At 38.4% G+C, this 23,702-nt stretch overlaps 1 protein-coding gene across 1 annotated transcript; it reads right to left on the bottom strand.

Annotated features, from left to right (window-relative positions):
* Positions 1-10,097: 10,097 nt before the first annotated feature.
* On the bottom strand, positions 10,098-11,651 carry LOC110227156. The gene is made up of 2 exons (XM_021020520.1): positions 11,136-11,651; positions 10,098-11,045 (listed from the first exon to the last, which is right to left on the bottom strand). Exons 1-2 carry the CDS (start codon positions 11,649-11,651, stop codon positions 10,098-10,100), a joined length of 1,464 nt encoding a protein of 487 aa, XP_020876179.1.
* Positions 11,652-23,702: the final 12,051 nt, after the last annotated feature.

Raw genomic sequence — 23,702 nt, 5'->3', positions numbered from 1 at the left:
CAGTTACTAACTACGTTTTTCTTTTTGAGTCTTATTTTTTCTCTCTTTTGAGTCGTTTTATCAAGTCAAAATTTTGTTCATGGTTAAAAACCGTAAAATCCATGATATATGAACTCTCCCAGACTTAGCTTTTGCTTGTCCACAAGCAAAACATAAAAACCGAACCCGTGGAAGAAGTTTGAAAACATAGAAACTCCCAATTTCTCTAGCCTATTACCTTGATCATTCAAACCAAATCCATATGTCTAGCAGATCTCATCAAATCCTAACCATCATGTAATTCTCCGTAAGCATTCTCAATATTCTAAATTCCAAACCAAATTCCATAATTATATCCTATAGCCCTCGTCGTATAAATCTCATCAATAAAATCGGTATTCAAGAACCTTCTAGACTCATTCCCGTACTATACTATACCATACTAAATCAACCATTCTTAAATTCTTTTGGTACTCTTTCTCCCAGATTTATTCTTTTTCGAATTTTTATTTTTATTTTACTTTAAAGGTGTAGGCGAATAATGGTATCATCAGAAATTTTCCTAATCTCACTTCCAACCTTCGTGTGATCATTCCTTTTGAAGAAAAATAATGAGATCACTGGAAATATCCGATCCTTTTACTCCAAAAGAAAATCATCTCAATATTTTCTGTTTTTAGTCTATTTTTTAGTTTTTTTTTTTTTTAGAATAAGGGAGAGAAGACCATCTTTTTTCCACATTGGTTTCATTTATCAAATATGAACAAGGGATCAAGTTCTACGAATACTAACCGTATAGACGAAGTGAAGCGAACTTAGCTCAGGCTTTTGCAGATTGTGTTGGAAACGTGGATAACCTCTATGTAACATCCTGGTTTCGGGAATATGGTGGGGCATACGCAGAGGTTTAAAAGAATTGATTTGGCCACCTATGTCACCAAAGTGCACATATCTTTTCGGTCAACTATCCTGAGAGAACTCCACAGTTAACCGTGCTTGGGCTGGAGCAATTTCAGGATGGTGACCTTCCGAGAAGTAATTTCGGAACTGTGTGAGTGAGGGCAAAACACAAGGAAAGATCATGTGGTTTTTGTAGGATCAGTAAACAAGTCTCTACAGCCTCCCAAACGTAGCAGACCAGCCGTCGGACAGAGGTAGGGCCAATAGGCCTGAGAGAGGACGTGGGTGCTCACTGGTAGGGGCGGTCAGTGCGTTACATTCTAGTCTATTGATTAACTCTCTGGATTTTCTATTAGTCAGATTGAATTGAATCTACAGCATTCAACTAACCAGGCAATAATCTAGAGAAAATGATCATAATTTCTAACAAAATTTTGACTCAATAAAACGACTAAAGTGAAAAATAAATATAAGACTCAAAAAGAAAAACATAATGAGTTGCCTCCCCCTGACTTAAACGACACTGTCCCAAGTAGCATTCAAACCCGAAGTTGGTAAAAAAAATAAATAATAATTTAATATAATGTAGAATAGAAGAAAAATGAAAAACATACCTGTTGGGGTCGGATCCCACACTTTTTCTGTAGGATCCACTTGGATCTGTCCACGTCATTATTACATAATAATCCTTCGGAATTCAAGATATTTTATTTAAAGTATTTAACTTGACCAGTCGGGAGTTCGATTCAGTCCACTAGAAGAGTTCGATCTTTGCCATTATGGAGTTCGCTCTTATTAGATATATAGTTCGTATAGAGAAAGGCCGAAGCGAGGAGAATATTGTTCGAGGCTCGCAGTAGCATCAAAGCGTGGGAGTTCGGAGTCAGCAAGAAAGAGTTCGGAAGACCCATGTGAAGCCTAAGATAGTTCAAATTCGAGCCGTTTCGGTCAAATTGTAACTTACATGATTAATGCGGATCAATATGATTTTGAGCAGTAAATGATCGCATTAATCATGTTTTCTCTATAAAAAAAACCTCAAACGCATGTGTTTGGGGACAGACTTCTCTCAGATTATTACACATTACGATTAAGCAATACAACATACTTTCTTTCTTTACTATTTTGCAAGGCTTTGTGTACTTCGCTCTTATCAAATTTCTTTACTTTTTTCTTGGTTAAATTTCCTTTCAAATTCTCATATTCATTTTGTCGATTTTAAGAGTTTTTCTCCACTGAAATACTTAAAGACAATCGAGTGTGAATCTTACATCCACATTTTGGCGACGCCGGTGGGGAGTTACCGCAAAACTCTTTAATCTCAAAATTCTTCTTTTCCAACCAAGAAACGATGGCGGAGCAGCAAGCGTTGAGCGATGCAATCGCCTTGCTTAATCAGATAACCACCAATCTGACCAATCAGATAGGTACACTTGTTGATTCCAACACCACTTTTAGTGCGAGGTTGGATTCAGTCGAGCAAACCTTGACGAGTATTCAAACCACCCAGACAAATTTGTCGAACGCGCAGAACGTTGTTTCAAGCCGTTTAGATAATTTGCGTTCTGTGCGGGCAACAGCGCATCAGCGTAGACTATTCGTAACTCCCGCATAAAACAGGTCCGGGAATACTCAAACTACTTCGACAGGTCAGCCTGTTAACAATCAGGCAGCCGTAGGGGATGGAACTAACCCAACCGGGGGAGAAATTCCCCAAGTTCAGGAAAATCTTCCTATTGACGACGGATTCCTTATGGAAAATCCCGATGTCACCTTCTTAGACGATTTCATCAAAGTTCGTCAAGAGCTCGACGAAATGAAGTCGAAGTTACATCACGCGACCAGTTCGAAGCCTGAGATCGATCGAGTAATCGAAGAAACTCGGCGAACACCGTTCACCTCGAGAATCTCAAACCTTCGAATCAAGGATTCTCGAAAGGTTAATTTACCAACCTATGATGGTAAAGGAGATCCTAAAAATCACCTCGCTGCTTTTCAGATCGCTGCTGGCAGAATTGATCTAGAACCAGACGAGGAAGATGCCGGATATTGCAAACTTTTCTCCGAGAATCTATCCGGATCGGCCCTGCTATGGTTTAATCAGTTGGAGCCTGGAACTATTGATAGCTTTAAGGAATTGTCCTCGGCATTCCTAAAACAGTATTCCATGTTCATGGAAAAGGCAACTTCTGATGCAGATCTTTGGAATCTAACCCAAGGTCAAAATGAACCACTTCGCAAATATATCGCTAAATTCAAAGAAGTGATAGCTAAAATTCCTGGGGTATCGCACATTGCTGCCCTTTCTGCTTTAAAGAATGGACTCTGGCATGAATCTGGATTTCAGGAAGAACTCATCGTCAATCGTCCAACTACCATCCATAATGCTTTGTTTCGAGCCAGCAATTGGATGGAGGCAGAAGAAGAAAAGCTCAGCCTCGCTAAAAAGCATCGGCCACCTAAATTGGTCGTTGGAAATCCAACGAAAAAGTTCGAACCAAAAGATCAAAAACGGTTCAGAGTTAAACCTACTACTAACGCTGTAGGAAAACCTTCCCCAAATAGAGGAAGATACAATTCTCCTAATACTTGGATTCGAGATGAAAGTGCTTATTGTGATATTCACAGAGTAAACGAGCACTCCACTAAAGATTGTAGCGTACTCAAAAAGCATCTCACCGAACTGTGGGCAGCTGGAGAGCACGCTAAGTTCAATATAGAGGAATTTGTTGAGTTTTATCACAAAGAGAAAGAAGATTCGAAGCTTCTAATCTTCCTGAAAAGAAACAAAAGCCCAATAGGCCTGGAACTCCGAACACTCCTAAGAAAAGGATCGATGTTATTATGGGAGGATCCAAATTATGCCGAGATTCGGTTAGATCAATCAAAAGGCATAAGAAATCAGTAGCAATTCAAACCGTTATGGGTTTTCAGTCAAACGAACAAACACCTTCTATCTCTTTTGACAATTCGGACACTCAAGGAGTAACAGGACCTCATGACGATGCTCTTGTGATAACTTTAGATGTTGCGAACTTCGAAGTAACAAGGTGTCTAATTGATACTGGAAGCTCGGTAGATCTCATATTTCTAAGCACTTTGCAAAGAATCAGAATCAGCAAAGCAGATATTATCGGTCCACCAGCACTTTTGGTAGCTTTCACAAGTGACACATCTATGTCCTTAGGAAACATAAAATTACCAGTGCTAGCCGCAGGGCGTCCGAAGATTGTAGAATTCATTGTTTTCGACCGACCGGCCGCGTACAATATAATTCTCGGAACTCAGTGGATATATAAAATGAAGGCTATACCTTCAACTTATCACCAGTGTGTGAAATTTCCGACTCCTGAAGGAATCGGAACCATTCGAGGAGATCAGGAAACATCGCGTTCTTGCTACCTCATGGGACATCGTTTAAAGCTCAAATAGCAATTAATGGTAAACGCGAAGCAAGAAAGCACCTCGCGTTACCCAAGTGGTCTCAGTTCGAATGAAGTTACCACGGAAATTGAAATTGACTTCGAATTTCCAGATCGAAAAATAAAAGTCGGAACTACTTTAGATTCAGAAATCAAAGATCAATTGATAACATTTCTAAAGGAAAATAAAAACACTTTTGCCTAGTCGGCAAAAGCTATGCCCGGAATCGACAATAGTATCATTACCCATGAATTTAACGTCGATCCCAGTTTTAAGCCGATAAAGCAAAAAAGAAGAAAACTGGGTCCTGATCGAGCTCAAGCGGTCAATGACGAAGTCGATAAGCTCTTGGAATTAGGATCCATTAGAGAAGTAAAGTATCCGAAATGGTTAGCAAACCCCATGGTAGTCAGGAAAAAGAACGGAAAGTGGAGAGTATGTGTCGATTTCACTGACATTAACAAAGCATGTCCAAAGGACAACTTTCCTCTCCCTAATATTGATCGGCTCGTAGAATGAACAGCCGAAAACGAACTCTTATCATTCATGGATGCATTTTCTGGATATAATTAGATCATGATGAATCCCGAAGATGAAGAGAAAACATCCTTCATAACAGATAGAGGAATCTACTGTTATAAAGTCATGCCATTCGGTTTAAAAAATGCAGGAGCAACATACCAACGTTTAGTTAACAAAATGTTTGCAAAACATTTAGGCCAAACGATGGAAGTTTATATTGATGATATGCTCGTAAAATCTCTTAAGAAATCCGAGCACATCACTCATCTTGAGCAAAGTTTCAAAATTCTGAATAAGTTCGGAATGAAATTAAATCCAACTAAATGTTCTTTTGGTGTACCTTCCGGAGAATTCCTAGGTTACATAGTCACGAAAAGAGGAATAGAAGCAAATCCTAATCAGATCAACGTTTTCCTCACGATGCCTTCACCAAAAAACATTAAAGAGGTCCAACGATTGACGTGCAGAATCGCCGCGTTGAATCGTTTCATCTCAAAGTCTACCGATAAATGTCTCCCTTTTTATCAAATCTTAAAAAGGAACAAAAAATTTCGGTGAGATGATCAATGCGAATCAGCTTTCGATCAACTCCAAACTTATCTGACAACACCACCGGTTCTCTCAAAACCTGAGTCAGATGAGAAAATTTATCTTTATTTTTTGGTTTCTAGTCATTCTGTAAGTGGGGTTTTAGTTCGAGATGATCGAGGTGACCAGAAGCCAATTTTCTACATAAGTAAATCTCTTACCAGTCCGGAAACGAGATATACCATGATGGAAAAATTAGATTTAGCAGTAGTCGTATCTGCTAGAAAACTCAGATCTTATTTCCAATCTCATCTGATAGAAGTTTTGACTTCTCATCCACTTCGCTCAATTATTCACGGTCCAAGTCAGTCCGGTAGATTGGCGAAATGGGCCATCGAACTCAGTGAGTACGATATAGAATAAAAAAGTCGAACTAGCGCAAAAGCACAAGTCCTAGCTGATTTTTTGACCGAACTACCATTAGATGATGGAATCATTATAGAAACAGACTCTACATGGAAATTACATGTAGATGGCTCTTCTTCTAAACAAGGATCCTAAATCGGTATTAGGCTCGAGACTCCGACAAAGGAAATAATCAAACAATCATTTCGATTAATGTTCCCGGCTTCCAACAACGAAGCGGAATACGAAGCTCTCTTAGTAGGACTTCGGCTTGCTCTTGCAATTGGAGCAGAAAAAATAATAGCTTATTGTGATTCTCAGCTAGGTGTGACCTAGTTCGCTGGAGATTACGAGGCTAAGGCTCCTCGAATGGGAGCCTATCTTTCTGCTGTCAAAAAGTTAGCCAGAAAATTCAAAGAATTCGAAATAGTCCGAATACCTCGAGGGGAAAACACTTCGGCAGACGCTTTAGCTGCCCTAGCTTCTACCTCCGATCCCGAGCTCAAGTGAATTATTCCAGTTGAATGTATTATTTCACGAAGTATATCAAATGAAGAAACAGGAAACGATAACATTGTGGAAGCCGAGCATATCGAAACTCCAGAATTAAATTCCAACAACGAGAATAGTTTACTTGTTGTCACCAGATCACGAGTAAAGTCTCAAGATGACAAACTTACTCCACCATCGGAACTTTCTAAAAGAAAACCGAGAAGAAAATTAAAGAATCAAGAGGTTCCCATTAAAGAACCATCTCGAACAGAAAAGTCACTTCCAGATATAACAAGTAATGAAGAAGATCCGGCGACAGTCAAAACTGACCCTGATATTCCTACTGAGCCGGAACTAAGGAGGTTTATATTCGAGGATAATACTTCCGCTAATGATTGGGGGGCTGACTGGAGGGTACCCATCAAAAATTTCATTCTTAATGGAGAACTACCATCGAACAAGTGGCAAGCTCGCAAATTAAGAATCATCAGCGCTAAGTATTGCATAATTAAAGAGTCATTGTACAAATGAGGTGTCAGTGACCTTTATCTTTTATGCATTTTTGGACCCGAAGTTGAAATAGTGACAAGCGAGGTCTACGAAGGACTTTGCGGTAGTCATTCTTCGGCACGAGTAATGGCTTTCAAAATCAAGCGGTTAGGATATTTTACGCCAAACGGTGTAAAAAGTGTCAGATGCACGCTCCTCTTATTCACCAGCCATCTTTTGTCATCTATATCCGCTCTTTACCCTTTTGTGAGATAGTCAATGGATATAGTTGGCCCGATGCATCACTCAACACGAGGCGTCCAATACTTATTGGTTCTAACGGACTATTTTTCCAAATGGATCGAAGCTGAAGCTTACATAAACATAAAAGATTCTGTGGTAAAGACATTCTTGTGGAAACACATTATTTGTCACTATGGAGTTCCCTATGAAATTGTAACGGACAATGGTCCTCAGTTCATTTCAAATGATTTTGAAGATTTTTATTCTGTTTGGGGAATAAAACTTACCTATTCAACGCTGAGGTATCCTCAAGGAAATGGGCAAGCAAAGGCTTCCAATAAAAACATTCTCAGTAATCTTAAAAAAACGTTTGAGTGCTCGAAAAGATGGGTGGTATGACGAGCTGCAACCTGTGTTGTGGGCATATCGAACAACCCCAAGGCGAGCAACGGGAGAAACTCCGTTCTTATTAGTATATGAAATGGAAGCAGTAGTCCCAGCCGAGCTGAATGTTCCCGATTTACGCCGAAGCGAAGCTCCATTTAACGAAGAACTAAATTCTAAATTACTAGAAGACGTTCTCGATACAATTGATGAAAGGCGAGACCAATCCCTTATTCGACTTCAGAACTACCAGCAATTGACCACTCGATACTATAACTCAAAGTTGAAAAACAGACCTTTAAATGTAGGAGACTTTGTTTTAAGGCGAGTGTTCGATAACACAAAAGAAGAAGGAGCTGGAAAACTCGGTATTAACTGGGAATGCCCTTATCAAATCACGGAAAAATCTGAAATGGTGTATACCATTTAAAAGACCTTGATGGAAATCCTGTTCAAAGGTCTTGGAACATCATCAACTTGAAAAGGTTCTATTGCTAAAAATAAACTTATTCGAACTACGATTTGGCTTGATCCTATTTTGGATACGTAGACAGCTCGCTAAACACGAGTCCAGCTATAAAAAATAAAAATATTATTCCGATCATGGGATCTTGTTTTTAATAAGCTCGATCCTCGAGCATAAATACTATGATATTAAAATACGTTGCGAACAATGTATAAAGAAATATTTCTACCTAAACCAGATCTACAAGGGTCTTGGATTACAGAATAGCTCTGCTCTTTGGCATGCGAGGTCAACGATGCTCAGAATGCAGCCCGACATGTTTCCGTACTCCTGGAGGCCTATCTCGATCCAATCGGAAGGGTGGGCTTCGAGGCGATGGAGTACGCGAGCAATATCGAGGCGACGCTTCTCAAGTTCCATTCTCCTTTTCCTAATCTTAATTTTCTCACCTTCGAGCTCGTTGTGCCAAGTGATAAGCTGAAGAAAATAAAAAGCTTCATTTAGCAATAACAAAAGGAGTCAAATCACTAGGTTAGACAATACCTTGTTAATAAACTCCTCAGCCTTGACACGATCTTGAGCTGATAATCTCTCGATTAACACGATTGGAACCTGAATGCTGGTTCCCCACCCTAATGTACGTGACTCTTCCGGTTCGCTAGTTGCTTCTGTTTTTTCAAGCTCGATGTCTGACGTTCCCAGAAGATCATCGCTTATCATTTTGAATGAGTCAGAGGGATTCTCTGAAGAATTACTGTTGATAAAACTCAATAATGAACTACACCCACTTTATATTCGAAAAATACTCGATCATATTTAAGAGGGTCAATTGACGATTTCCCAAATCTGAAATTACTACTCTCATGGAAAATGTAATTGAGTTAATTGCTAATTATATTTCCTAGATTAACGCATTAATTAAATGAGATTGAAATAAATCAATAAATTTAAAGCAAAATGGGGAATATAATTAATGTCGTTGGGCCGTTAGCCCAATAGAATATTACAAAATATTAATAATTAAGAGGGAGGAGAGTTCGCAGAAGGAACTCTCCTCTGGTACATATCTCAATGCTTCTTCAGAAACCTGATATGTTTCCGAAGGCAGGCAGGAATGCGAGCGATAGAGTCGAATCCCCTCCTCTCCCAGTTGTGAACATCCGACTCCAAACGACGGATCTTCTTTTCAGTTCTAGCAATCATGTCCTCAAGGTCACGACGTTTTCTTCCAAGACGTTGCCTTTCGGAGCAGAGGAAAACGTACCTTTTGGTGATCTGCAAGAGAACAGATGCATTACAAGTCTATCAAGTAAAACCTTGAGACAACTGGTATCGAGTTCAAACATGTTCCATGAATTCATGGCACTCGATCTTTTCTTCCTTAGAGAAGGAAGAAAGAAAACAAGGAATGGCCACTCCATGTGGAGTAAATCCATCCCCCGTCAGAAACAGGGATTCGTTCGAGGGGAAGCATGGTGGATTAGGATCAGAAGGATCGCCTTGGGGAGAGGCCATCGTGAACAAGAAATTTAGAAAAGAAGAAATGCAAAGTTCCTTATGAAGAAAAGATTTTTTGAAAAAATTCCAGAATCTTACTCTGCTTATATAGAAAAAAATATATAAGAGCACTCACTTGAGTATTTATTGAAAAAAGAAGTTAAACGTCAATCTATTGATCTGACAGTTACAGCCTTTCGATTTTCGCGTACATGCACAAACAAGACCTACAAAATATAGGTTATTCAAGTATCATTTAACACCTAGTAGGCGAACTTAATTTCAAACGAGAAATTCAAGGACAATCAATAAATGGTATCATACATTTTTTTTTTTGTCTTTTTAAGAAAGGCAAACAGTTCTCATTGAAAATCTTTCTAATCGAACACATTTTGAAGTATCGCGAAGTGTTCTTGTAAGCCGAGCTCTAACCTCGCAACCGAGAGACAGAGAAAAAATTCTAATGTTTTTTCTTTAAAAAAGGCAAGTAGGTCTGATCAGCCTATCTCTCCTATAATTCTAAACCATTTCGGTTAGGAGGACTTTCCAAACCCTCAAGGTAAAACCGATGGTTTCCACCAAAATTAAATATTTATTTCTAAAGAAATTTTAATTAAAAACCCCTTGGGCAAATTATTCAAAAAACAGTAATAAAGCCCCCTTGGGCAAAAAGCTCGAAGAGTAATAAAACAGCCCCATGGCCAACAAAGCAAATTTCATGTCTTAAAATTAAAGGGACATTACCCATAAAAGGTGAATGCAATCACTATCATTCATTCATAGGCGAACCGCCTTCATTTTCTACTTGGCTTGAAACAGGAAGAGCGCCCCCGGTGGTAGCATCTTGAGTTGTGAGAACCGCCTTAGGGATAAGCAAACTAGCATCCTGAGGAGGTTCGCTACTCAGATCAAAGTCATCTCCAATAGTCGAAGAAATGGGAGCATCCTGACCAGCAAACCCTTGAGTTCGACTCGAAGAGATTTTGTCAACGTTGGTTCCGAACTCATTAAAACGAGCATGAGGAGAACCAGTTAACACCATCTCATCCAAAGAAAAACCTGTATTATGTTCGGTCAATGGAGGGGAATCAGCGAACTCGGACGCAAATTGCTGTAAATCCAAATATGGCTGAGGAACAGTAGCTAGCTTAGCTTCAGTTTCAGCAAGTTCGGCACTAACTGTCTCCTTTTCCTTAGTCAAATTAATTGTTCCCTCCTCTATCTCCGTGATCAAATCAAGATTGCTCTTCATCTCATCACGCTCGAATTTAAGCTTGTTCCAAGCCTTATCCGCAGAAATAAATTCTTGCACAGCAAGAAGAAACTTTTGCCCAACTACTTTAACCTCTTGCCGAGCATCATGAGATATTTTGCGAACATCTTGATCTTTCAGCTTAGAAAGAGACACATTTTTGCGTCCGAGCTCATCAGCAACTGATTTGGTCTCGTTAAGCTTTGATCTCAGAAGCTCGATCTCGCCCTTTGCGAAGTCATGGTCGGCAAGGGCAGCTTTTAGCTTTTGCTCAGCCTCAGCCAAATTCTTCTTTGTCTCCTCGCCAGATCTCTCGAGTCGCTCGATTTCTTCCCGACGAACTGAATCGAGATCAGCAGCTTCTTTCACGAGCTGATTGGAAGATTGTAGATTCTCAATCTTTTCCTCAGCAACAGCAGCTCTCTTGGAAACTTTGACAAGCTCCTCCTTATAATAATGATGATGCTGTTTATATCTAGGGTTGCATGATAAAAGGAGACGTAGTAAGAAAAAGGAGGTTCAAAATCAGGTGTTTAGAAATTCGAATAATCAAACCTGAGATGAGTGGAAAGAATGACTGATATACATCTTCTTGATTTCATCCCTCCAGCGCTCAAAAGATGGGAGTTTCTTCCCAAAGCGAGTGTGGAAACATCTAAAGATATTTCTAATCTTTTCTTTATCTAGAATAAGGATATTTGTGTGGATATTGAGTTCCTTAAAAGATCGGTTACTCTCCAGTAACAGAGGATTTTGAGGGTTACCTGATTGGGATGAAGCTCTGGCAACGAGTCCTGAGCTCGGAGATGATCGAGCTCTAGAGGTATTACCTCGAGGACGTCTAGGGGGTAGCATCCCTGAACTCAGTGGCTCTCTTAAAACAATTCCTGAATCAGGATTTCTATCCTGAACATCAGCAGATTCAGGAACTGGGAGACTTGAAGGAATGGCTTCGTCTTTCCTTGTGCTCTTGGACCTTCCCTGAAGCGGGGGTTCAGGTCCCACCTTCCTCTTCTTCGTAAAGGAGGAGGCACCTAAGTGACCTTCCTCTTCAACAGTGGCAGCGACCATGTTGTCTGCTGCTGGGGTAGAGGGAGGAGCATTGTTTATGGTGACGCGCCATTGACTTTGAACCTTCGAGAGATCCGTCGTCAACTAGAAGAGTTTTCTGGTAGACTTTGTCATCCCCGGTGGAGGTTGCATTTTTCTTATTTCTCCCAATCAGGGAGATCTGATCTTTGACCTTCTTGTCTGCTTCTCTGATCCTTCTCCTATCTCGAGCATTCAAACCCGAGAGATCAATTTCAACGGGAGGAGGGTCGACGGGGTGAGTAAGGACCATTTTGACAGAATGTCCGGCACCGTGAATTCTCTCCAAAGTAAAAGAATTCCAATTTACTGGCCTCTCCAAGATGGCTTTGTAGAAGTTGAGAAAATCAACGGATGGAACTGGCCGAATTTGGGGACCTGCAGAAAAACAAGAAAATATTAAAATGCAGTTTGAAATAGCATAGGAAACTTATTTAGTTAAGTCCTAATTTCTACCCAAATTCGATGACCAGTGAATTTGAAGGAGTTCAGAAGAACTCCGAATAGAAAAACTATTTACGTGGAAGAAGAACCAAAACTTCTTCCAGGTGTTGTCTTTTTGAGGCAGGCCGTCAATGAGATTCCGGTCTGCGATCGGATAAAGGGCATAGTACCCAGAAGTTCGGGATTCACGAGCCTAGAAGTATTCCAAGAGCTCGCTAAGTCCCAGCGAATAGCCCGCCTCCGCCGCAACAGTGAAGGTACATATAAGATACCGGAGCATGTTGGGCGACATTTGAGAGAAGGCGATTCCCAGATGGTTGAGGTAATGATGCAGCGTATATTTGGATAATTCCAAATATCTTTATTATTTCCTAATATCTTTATTTAATTATTTAGATAATTTATATTTATTGTTTTATGATTATTCTAGAGTTTTTAGATTTATTATAAATAAGGCTTTTAGGCCTAGGGTTGTATTAAGTTGATTTGATTAATAAAATTATAGAGCTTTTAGCTTTTCAGAGAAGAGTATTCTCTAATCCTTGTTTTCGGTAGATCTCGAGAGATCTCAACGATTATAAGAAGACGTAGGATTCGGTATTCGCGGAGAATCAACGAATTCCTCACGTTTTCTCGTTTCTGCTATTCTGAGGAATCAACAGATCCGAGAAACCCTAGTTTTCCGGTATTCCGAGGAATCAACGGATCTCTAGTTCTATCCTTAAAGCTTCCGCTACTTCAGTTGGTATCAGAGCTGCGTCTCTTTGATTTCTCAATCGAAGAACGATTCTGGTGATCATGTTGAGTGGTAACTTTTATCCTTTTGTAGAAGAAAGTTTGTTTGAAGATAGTTACAGAGAAATCTACGGTGATCCTATCTACGATATCTATGAAGATGATGTCTTGGTTATTGATCATGTAGATTTTGTGTTCAACAATGGTGCGTTCGAGAAAATCTGTGCAGAATTCGTGCAAGCTGAAATCTGTGCAGGATTAAAGAATGATCAGATATGTGCACAATTCGTGCATAATCATAGATGTGCAAAATTCGTGCATAATCATAGCTGTGCAAAAATCGGGTGTGATAAGATCAATGCGAAAATCGTGCAGAAAGTGATTGGTGCAAATTTTGGGTATGATCTGTTTCATGAAGATTTTTGGGATAAAAGATTTCGTGCAAATTTCTGGTCAGATCCAGCTCGTGCAAAGATCGGACAGAATCAAGAGATGAAGATAAAGATGGATCTTCGAAGATCTCCATTGCTGAAAACCCTGATGAAGATTCGAGGACGAATCTTTCTTGGCCGGCGAGAGCTGATGCAGCGCAGATACAAGATTCGAGGACGAATCTTTTCTTGGTTGGCGAGACCAACTGATGAAGCTTCGAAGACCCAAGAATCTCGCTACATCAGGTAAATAAGAAGTATCTCGGGAAGGGGAAAGAAGAAGTCGCATCCTTTGAAATAAATTTCATAGGCGCAGCAATAACTTTCTCGCCCCGACTCCGGAGACTCGTAGGGCTCCGGGACCACCATCTCCACTTCAGGGGGAATGTGGCATAAGCGACGAAGATCATTAAGAGAGTCAACAGTTGATTGACTCTGAGGGTGAAGATCAAACCCATCTCCAGCTTGGGAATGAGGTTTGGTTTCGTCACCCATGAAAGCTTCGAGGTCTTCAACCTCATATTCGCGAGTTTCAGAAGGAAAGTTCGACATTTTACGACATTTTACTGTAATAAGAGTAAAAGTTTTCTAGGTAAAGAAGATAAGATGGGAAAGTAATATTACCTCTTAGAACCCTAAAATATGATGGAAGACCGCCTCGAAAATATTGGGAAGTGGGACAGTTTTCCCGCGGTATTAATATAAAATTAAGAAATTAATAATGACGGTTGTCAGGGAAATCAAATCATTTGATTTTCCGAGATCAGCGTAACAGCGTAAAACATGGAGAAATTCCAGAATGACAAAGATCTCGATTCGTTAATTACTGTTTACTTAAGTCTTCCAAGCCGAGCACTCGGCTTGCAAGACTTGGGGGGCTAAATGTTGGGGTCGGATCCCACACCTTTTCGGTAGGATCCACCTGGATCTGTCCAAGTCATTATTACATAATAATCCTCTTGGAATTCAAGATATTTTATTTAAAGTATTTAACTTGACCAGTCGGGAGTTCGATTCAGTCCACTAGAAGAGTTCGATCTTTGCCAGTATGGAGTTCGCTCTTATTCGATATATAGTTCGCATAGAGAAAGGCCGAAGCGAGGAGAATATTGTTCGAGGCTCGCAGTAGCATCAAAGCGTGGGAGTTCGGAGTAAACAAGAAAGAGTTCGGAAGACCCATGTGAAGCCCAAGATAGTTCAAATTCGAGCCGTTTCGGTCAAATTGTAACTTACATGAATAATGCGGATCAATATGATTATGAGCATTAAATGATCGCATTAATCATGTTTTCTCTATAAAAACAACCTCAAACGCATGTGTTTGGGGACATACTTCTCTCAGATTATTTCACATTACGATTAAGCAATACAATATACTCTCTCTCTTTACTATTTCGCAAGGCTTTGTGTACTTCGCTCTTATCAAATTTCTTTATTTTTTTCTTGGTTAAATTTCCTTTCAAATTCCCATATTCATTTTGTCGATTTTAAGAGTTTTTCTCCACTAAAATACTTAAAGGCAATCGAGTGTGAAACCTACATCCACAATACCAATGGGTTGCCTCCCACTAAACGCTTGTTTTGAGTCATTAGTTTGACTATTTCGAAGCTCAAGATGTAGGTGGAGCATGAGAACTGTTTGAAGACTTCTCAGAAGATTGACGCCTTGCCATCCAAGGTGGAGTGTAAGCGTTGGACGGGTGCTCATGTCCAAGGAAAATTATTGGAGTTATAGCGTCATTTGATCCATTTCCTGCATCAACAACAAAAGAAACAAGCACTCGAGAAACTTGTGACTTATTTACCTGTGAAGCCTTCTCCGAAGATATGAAGTATTATTAGCCAAATAAGTAAAAAGATGAGGAGGGGATGAGCAATACCTCTGCTGATGAAGAGGTGGATTGCGGAGAAGAGGTACAATATATGGCTCGGGAACAGCTCCTGAACACTTGGCATTGTCTGCAGTCATAAGACTTGACTTCCTAGAAAGTTTCTTTTTTGCTCGCCTATATTGTCGATCTACACAGTTGGTGTCGGTCGACACCCTTATGTTTAAACGATGCTTGTTGGTAAGCTGAGCAATCCCGGCTTCTGTTGGTATAGTAGAATCCAATTCCTGTGCAGATTCCATGGCAGATTCAACTGAAAAGGATTTACCACTGATAGTTGGTGGAATTCTTGATCCATCCATATCAAAATTCACCTTCAGTTCTCATACATCCAGTGAAATCTGTCCCTTCTTCACAACTATCTTAGCACTAGCTGTGGCTAAGAAAGCTCTACCCAAGGTAAGAAGATATTTGGGTTCTTCATCGTAGTTCAAAACCACGAAATCAACAGGTATAAAACATTCACCAATCTTCACAGGATCATCTTTTAGGATACCTTCAGGGATTCACTTAGAACGATCCGCGAGACTTAGAGAGATCCATGTTGGACTGTAACAAGTCTTACCGAGGCGTACATCAACTGAATGTGGCATTAGATTGATGCTGGATCCAAGATCGCACAAGGAATTAGTGAATCGGCCTGTGGAAATTGAGCAATCAAGAACAAAGCTTCCTGATCAGGTAGCTTTTCATGCATCCTACTTTGAATGATCGAGCTAACGTGTTCAGACACAATCACTTTCTTCTTTTTTTCCTTCTTAACCTCTTGCAGCACTATCATACTGATATCATTGGTAAGAAAAGCAGCTACTTCAGCACATATACCATTGTTGACCAATCTCTTGACATACCGCTTAAGTGGTGGTGAGGAAATCTCTAGATTTACCTTAGGCATTGTAGTCAAGATCTTCTCCATGATTGCTATGCATCTTTCATCCTATATCTCTTGCTTAGATTGATGCGGTTTAAGAAACAAGACCTTAGGCTTGTAGACTGTTTCTCCAAGTGAAAACATAAGAGCATATAGTCCTGTTCACACCTAGTGTCGATCGACACTAGGTGAGTGTCATTCGAAACTCTCGGATGATGTCGACCCATCTGTGTCAAGCTTGGTGGATTCCTCTCTGTCAAACGTTTATACTGTCTCGATAGGGAAGTTGTGTCGATCGACATTGCTGTTGAGTATCAAGCTAGTTTTATTTGTATCGCTCGATTGGTATTCGTTGAACGTTGTTTTCTATGGGAAACAAATGGGTGTCGATCGACACCATGGAGTTTTGGTCGACATTGGCTTTGTAGCAGCGAGCTCAAGCTCGTCCTATGAATCCAATTGTTTCAAAACATCATCCTCATCTCGGACCAAAATAGCAATGAAGGCTCTCTTTGGATTGGCATTAGTCATACCAAGAAGAACACCATCTTGTCTCTTAAAAGATGCGGCAGTTTGAGCGACTTGAACATCAAGTTTCTTCATGTGAGTTTTCAAAGTGTGGATCTTGCCATTCAAATAAGAGTATATGGCATTAAACTTCCCGTTGAACTCAACTGTAAGTTTCGTCTGACCTTCTAGAATATGCTCAAGCATTGATACCATCCTACTCTCAGAAGTGGGGGGGGGGGAGGCTTGGTAAGTTGTGTTCTCGTAGATTCTTTGGAAGATACTACTATACGGATATGTCTTCTGAAACGCTGATCTGCTGTTGAATCAGGAGTTGTTCGAATTCCCTGTAAACCGCTGACCACTGAAATTACCATGTTGGTTACCAAATTTCCGATATCCCTGGCCATCAATGTAGAACATTCATTCCTTAGACTCTTCTCCTGGCTCAACTGTCTCGACCTCTACGACAAACTGAACCACTTTCTTACCTATAAAGAGGCTGAGAACTGAATCCAACTTAGCATTAACCTCTGCAAACTGACTACTTGTAATCGCACCTGTGATCTTCTTCCTCTCGATGTCTGCATTCTTCGTACTGTTGCTGCAGGCTAGATTCTTAGTACGATGGATCGTTGATCAGTACGCATCCGGACGTCCGGATGGCCGAGGAAATAGTATGTGCCGAACCAACTTTTGAAAATCATCGTACAGGATGCATTTTTTTACGATCGAAAGTCTTAAAATGCATCAATAAAGAGTAACGTTTGTGAAATCCTCGAAAAAAAATCGATCAGTACGATGGATCGTCGATCAGTACGCATCCGGACATCCGGATGGCCGAGGAAATAGTATGTGCCGAACCAACTTTTGAAAATCATCGTACGGGATGAAGTTTTTTACGATCGAAAGTCTTAAAATGCATCAATAAAGAGTAACGTTCGTGAAATCCTCGAAAAAAATTCGATCAGTACGATGGATCGTCGATCAGTACGCATCCGGACGTCCGGATGGCCGAGGAAATAGTATGTGCCGAACCAACTTTTGAAAATCATCGTACGGGATGCATTTTTTTACGATCGAAAGTCTTAAAATGCATCAATAAAGAGTAACGTTCGTGATCCTTGAAGGTGGATAGCTTGTTGCGCAGCTCTTCAGACTTACCATCATCGTAGAAGTTATTCAGGAAAGCAACTTTGATGTTCCTCTAGTTAGTCAAAGATCCTTCTTTCAACTGCTTCAGCCAAGAAGTTGCTTCCCCAGCAAGTGAGTATGGGAAGAGCTTGTTTAGAAGGTAGTCATTTGAGACTCCATTAGCCTTGTTGCTAGATATCAAATCCTCAAAGCACTCGATATGGTCCATCGGTTGTTCATGAGAAAAGCCATAGAACGGATGTTATCTCACAAGAGTGAAGTAAGCGGGTTCAGCTCATAGTCGTTTCTCTGGAATGGGGGTGGTACGATCACTGATAGTTTAGCATAGAACAGGTCAGGCCTGTTGTAATCTCCAAGAGTCAGCTGACGATGCACCGCAAGAGGCTGTTGATTGTAGCCCTATTGGCCATCTCTGTTTTGGCAAGTCTGCTGGCTGTGGGTGTTGATCGACACCTGGTTGGGGTCAGTCGACACCAATCAAATTTTTAGCGGCTACGTTGAGTTGAGCAGCAAGTTGGGCATTCGGATCATCAACAACTTGATCCTCTGGTATGAAAATCCCGTGATAATAAAGTCTATGTCCAGCCTCATTGTAGGCTTGTCTATCTCTCAAAACTCCCTGTTCATCAGCTCTGATTACTCCACGAACCATTGTTCATGATTTCTGAGCTTTGCGGTTGGTGCGTTATAACTTTGCCAATTCAAGTGTAGACAAATTGACGAGTTCCTTTTCTCTGATGCTCTGAGTTTTGCATTTAGACATGCACTTGAAACACACACAAAAAAAACGCGTAAGTATCAAAAGAAAAGAAAAATTTAGATAAAATTTCTAAACAAAACTTAATGGTAATTCCCAAGAACTTCGGCAACGGTGCCAAATTTTATATGGATCAAATTAGACCTCAAGCTCTCCCAAATAAGAAATCACTGTAGCACTTAAGGGTCAATTCCACAAAGTTCTTTGGTTCACACAGAAAACTAACAGTTTCGAAATTAAGTTAAATAAAATCAAGCAAATAAAAAGACAGAAAAGCAATTAAATCAAGTGTAAATTCAGATGGATTAAAACGTCAGGTTTAGAGAATTTTTCAGGATACAAACAAATAGTAGATCTAGCAAAATTAATTAGGATTATTATCAAACCGTTCTAGAACTCAAATCACTAAGCTATAGCCAACTAACTCTAGTATGATACGTGTTAAATTTTTCGATCTGAGATTTTGACATTTGTCAAATAAAATTTTCCTTTTTTTAAAAAAAGTAAAAGGATAATTATAAATTTAAACAATTTTAAATTTTAAAAAGCTAATTATAAAGAAATTGTACATATATTTACGTAAGAGTTTTTGCCATCTAGCAAACTATACATATATATAGAGAATTTATATGTATATTTACATAAAAATCGAAATTATAAAATTATGCTAAACGTTTTATTTATAAGTTACTAACTGTACAAGAAAAAAATTTAAAATTAGAAAATTTTTTAAGAAAATTATGCAATGAGTTACTAATCCTATAAGAAAAAGATAGTAAATAGTCACCTTTATATAAACAAATAGATTGTCTCATATTTTCTCATTAAGCAAACTAATTTCTTAACTATATTATATCATATCAATTATAAAAAGTATTTCGAATCACGATGTTTTTCTAAAAATAGCATGTAATATTCAAATCTAATGAATATAATTAAGGCAAATTAATAATTATAAACGGCGATAGACATAGACTAGAGCTATTGTCAGAGGGGCTTGGTCTAATGTCGAAGGAGGTAAAGAAGGTAGAGTAATAAGAGAAGTTGGGGAAAGAGGATAAGAGGCGGTAGCAGTGGTGTTGATGTTGATGATGGGGATTCAAGCTTGGTGGTGGTGGCGGCGGTAAATATTGATAAAGGTGGTGAGTCGGAATTAGCGAGATTCGGTATTGATGGTGGTGGTTATTGTGATAGTAGTGAGATTTAGTTGTGGTGGTGGGTCAGAGTAGTGAGACTCGGTAGTGATGCCCGACGAATGCGAGAAATTGAGATAGGGAAAAAAATAAAATAAAGATATGGTTGTGAAGAAATCCGACGAGAGGGATAGAAGGAGAAAGAATGAGGAATTCGAACAAAAATAAGAGAAATCTAATGAGAGATACATAGAGATTTGAGAATTAGAAATAATAAAAACGAAGAAATTTATAATGTGGGCCTAAAATGACAAAAGCCATATAGCAAATTGAGGATATTTCATATTTTCAATTAAGTTACATGACATGGATATAGACAGTCTCATATTTCTCTTCTTTTATTGTCACAATTTTATTATGACGTTAAACTTTTCTAAAAAAACATCTATATTTACGTAACTCAGACTACATGTTTACATATTATACATATATCGTTCATATGTTTACGTAACTTATAATTTTATCTTTTCTTATTATCATAGTTTTGTTTCCATCTTGCCCACATTGAAATTATAAGATGTAACACACTCTTCCGATGAATGTAAATAACTTATTAAAATTCAATAATGCAACATATGAATATTTATGACTTCATAACTTATAATAAGAAAAAAATTATATAATTTTTATAAATAGGCCAATATTTATATTAGATAATTTAATAATTATTATAACATAACTATAAATAATGTTTTATATTGTGCATTATGCTAATAAATCTATATTTAGAAATATTTATGCTACATTTTCTAAAATATATATGTTTATAGAATTTTAGTTAAGCTTACAAAAATAAAATAAAAATATTAAGAATGATAATCTCGATCGGCAACCCGTGCAACACACGGATCCATATCTAGTAATATATAAGTCTCATTTCGTCCGGACATATCGAGATTCTTCAAGAGCGACCATAGACTGTTCCATTGGATCATTAGGTACACAAGACCATTCCACGGTCTAGCTAAAAAAAGAAATTCACATTTTTTTGCGAAAAAACACGAAATCATGTTTTTGGCGGAAAGACGTAGAATCACGTTTTTGGCGGGAAAACATGTTTTTGGCAGAGAAACCGGAAATAACGTTTTTGAGGGGAAAATCGGAAATAATCTTTTTGGCGGGAAAACATGAAATTACGTTTTTGACGGAAAAACCGGAAATCATATTTTTTGGCGGGAAAACCGGAAATAATGTTTTTGGCGGGAAAACGTGAAATTACTTTTTTGGCGAGAAAACCAGAAATTACGTTTTTGGTGGGAAAATGTGAAATTACGTTTTTGGCGGGAAAACGTGAAATTACGTTTTTTGGCGGGAAAACCATAAATCATATTTTTGGCGGGAAAACCTGAAATCACGTTTTTTGCGAGAAAACGTGAAATTACGTTTTTGGTGGGAAAACCAGAAATCACGTTTTTGGCGGGAAAACGTGAAATTATGTTTTTGGCGGAAAAACAGGAAATCATATTTTTGCCGTGAAAACCGAAAATCACGTTTTTGGCGGGAAAACTTGAAATTACGTTTTTGGCGGGAAAACCGGAAATCACGTTTTTGGCGGGAAAACCGGAAATCATATTTTTGGTGGGAAAACCAGAAATCACGTTTTTGGCGAAAAATGTAAAATTACGTTTTTGGCGGGAAAAAGTGAAATTACGTTTTTGGCGGGAAAACCGGAAATCACGTTTTTGGCGAGAAAACCAAAAATTACGTTTTTGGCGAGAAAACCGAAAATCACGTTTTAGGCGGGAAAACCGGAAATCATATTTTTGGCGGGAAAACCGGAAATCACGTTTTTTGCGAAAAATGTGAAATTACGTTTTTGGCGGGAAAACGTTATATTACGTTTTTGGCGGGAAAACCGGAAATCATATTTTTGGCGGGAAAACCAGAAATGTATTTTTGGCGGGAAAACGTGAAATTATGTTTTTGTCGGGAAAACGTGAAATCACGTTTTTGGCGAGAAAACCGGAAATATATTATTGGCAGGAAGAAATAGAATCGTGTTTTTAGTAAAAATACATAAATGAATAACTCGTTTTTGCGGAAAAATACATCAAATAAATAAGTAAAGCATAAATAACAATAATAATATAACTAGTACCCTTTTAAGTAATTTTGTCATCTAATCGCACCCTAATCGTTTTGTCATTCGAGAAAAATAAGATAACGGATCGTACCCGAATCACGTTACCATTCATAAATTTGATTAATCACACCGCACCCAAACTACATCGCTCCTTCTCTCAAATCGGAGTCACGCCTAAATCGGAGTGACATTCGGACCCATAGTCATTGGTTTTACGATTCATGAATTTTGGTTAGTAACATCGATGACTTTCTAGTTTACGAGAATTCTTGTTATCAACTCTCAACCGATTCATATAGGATAGATTAAGGGCCTGGTAAACCAAAAGAAATAAAAAAATGACCAAAAGAAATAAAAAAACCAATATATTATTATGATAATATTAGAAAAATTGAACATTCTTAATAATTAAAACCATAAATAAAACACTAAATAATTATTAAAAATAAAGAAATTTTGTAACAAGATAGTGGTATAAACCGCAGTGGGTGCGACCGAAGTTTAGCAGCTTCAGGATAAGCCTTATAAACCAAAAACAAATTTCAATCAAAATAAAAATAGAAAACAAGAAATTAATATATAAATACAACTATGTGGTTACGTACCTTAATTTTATCTTTCCACCAATGGTCAGGGGCATCAAGACTTCCTGTCCTTTGATTAGTTCCAAGCCCAGTCGACCCAAACGTGATTTTACGATAGACTTCGTATTGCTTCTTTAAAGTATCAAGTCTGTTCTTAATTTTGTTCCAATTTAAGGTTAGTGGAAATTGCTTTTAAATTCCGTGAGAACGTTTTCTTTTCCTTTCTCACTCAAACTTTTGCCTCTAGAATTTCCAGCTTGTTTCTCTAGTGCTATTAATTCTAACAAGAGACGGGTCATCTCATCTGACCAAGTGAGTTTCTATTCGAGAAAAGAAATCAAAACATATATTAATCATCAAGCAAACCAATACATAATGAAAAGAAAAAACGATGTCATGAAAAATATTCGAAGAGTTGCACATGAAGTGATAAATAAATAAAAGGATATATGATACTTACGTTTGATTCTTGATTTTCATCAGTTTGGGTGGAAGACATAATTGAGAGAATAGGGTTTGAGAATATTGATTAGGGTTTTCTCATGAGAACGTGATAGAAAGATGAAAGATATATATAGGATTAATATATATTATAATAATTATAAGTAAACATTTGATTTATTTTTTAATTAATTTTTTTTAAAATCCAACCGCTACCGCCTGCAACCGCAAACGCTTGCGGGAAGGAGCTTTTGAAATTCAGCGATTTCGAGCGGTTTGAAGCGATATGGAACGGTTTCCATGATTGACACCAACCGCTAACAACCGCAACCAACCGCTAGGAGGGTGCTAGCGGGAGAACCAATCAAGCCCTAAGATTAGTTCAATCTGCCAGCATTTAGGATTTTGTCTAAATCTTTTTTCAATCTTTTTTCCTTGACTCTCAGTGCTACAATGTCTACTAACTCCGAAAAGCAGAGTAAATTCATTGTCCTACTAGTATACGTGTATTACATACAATTCCATTTCATATAAGACATTTAAGGGAGAAGCTAAACAAAAGCCCAAAAATGTCTAATGTATTGAGAAGCTAAACACACAAACCCAAAAAAATCTAATGTGTTATTGTAAGCCCATGTATATTAGGTTTCTTTGGAAAGTGATATACATAGAATTCTTATGTGACCAAAAGATGTAATTCTGAGGATTGTTTTGAGACAACTCTCATTCAACACATTTATGAAATATTAATCCACAATCTCTTTGTCTTCTGTGTCAATCTAAGTTTTTTTCCTCTTTTTATATTTTTGAACAATAAAACTCTAATAAGCTATTTCAAATTATAGTATTTTGACAATTTTCTATTTCATTAGCTTCAATAAATCCTTTATTGGATTCTCCTACAGTTCATACACCAAAACTTTTGCATTGTGAGAAACTTTAG

The sequence above is a fragment of the Arabidopsis lyrata genome (genome assembly GCF_000004255.2).
Source record: "Arabidopsis lyrata subsp. lyrata unplaced genomic scaffold ARALYscaffold_6, whole genome shotgun sequence".
Classification (NCBI taxonomy): Eukaryota; Viridiplantae; Streptophyta; class Magnoliopsida; order Brassicales; family Brassicaceae; genus Arabidopsis; species Arabidopsis lyrata.
The sequence above is the reverse complement of the archived record's forward strand: the minus strand, read 5'-3'. Positions and strand labels throughout refer to the sequence as shown.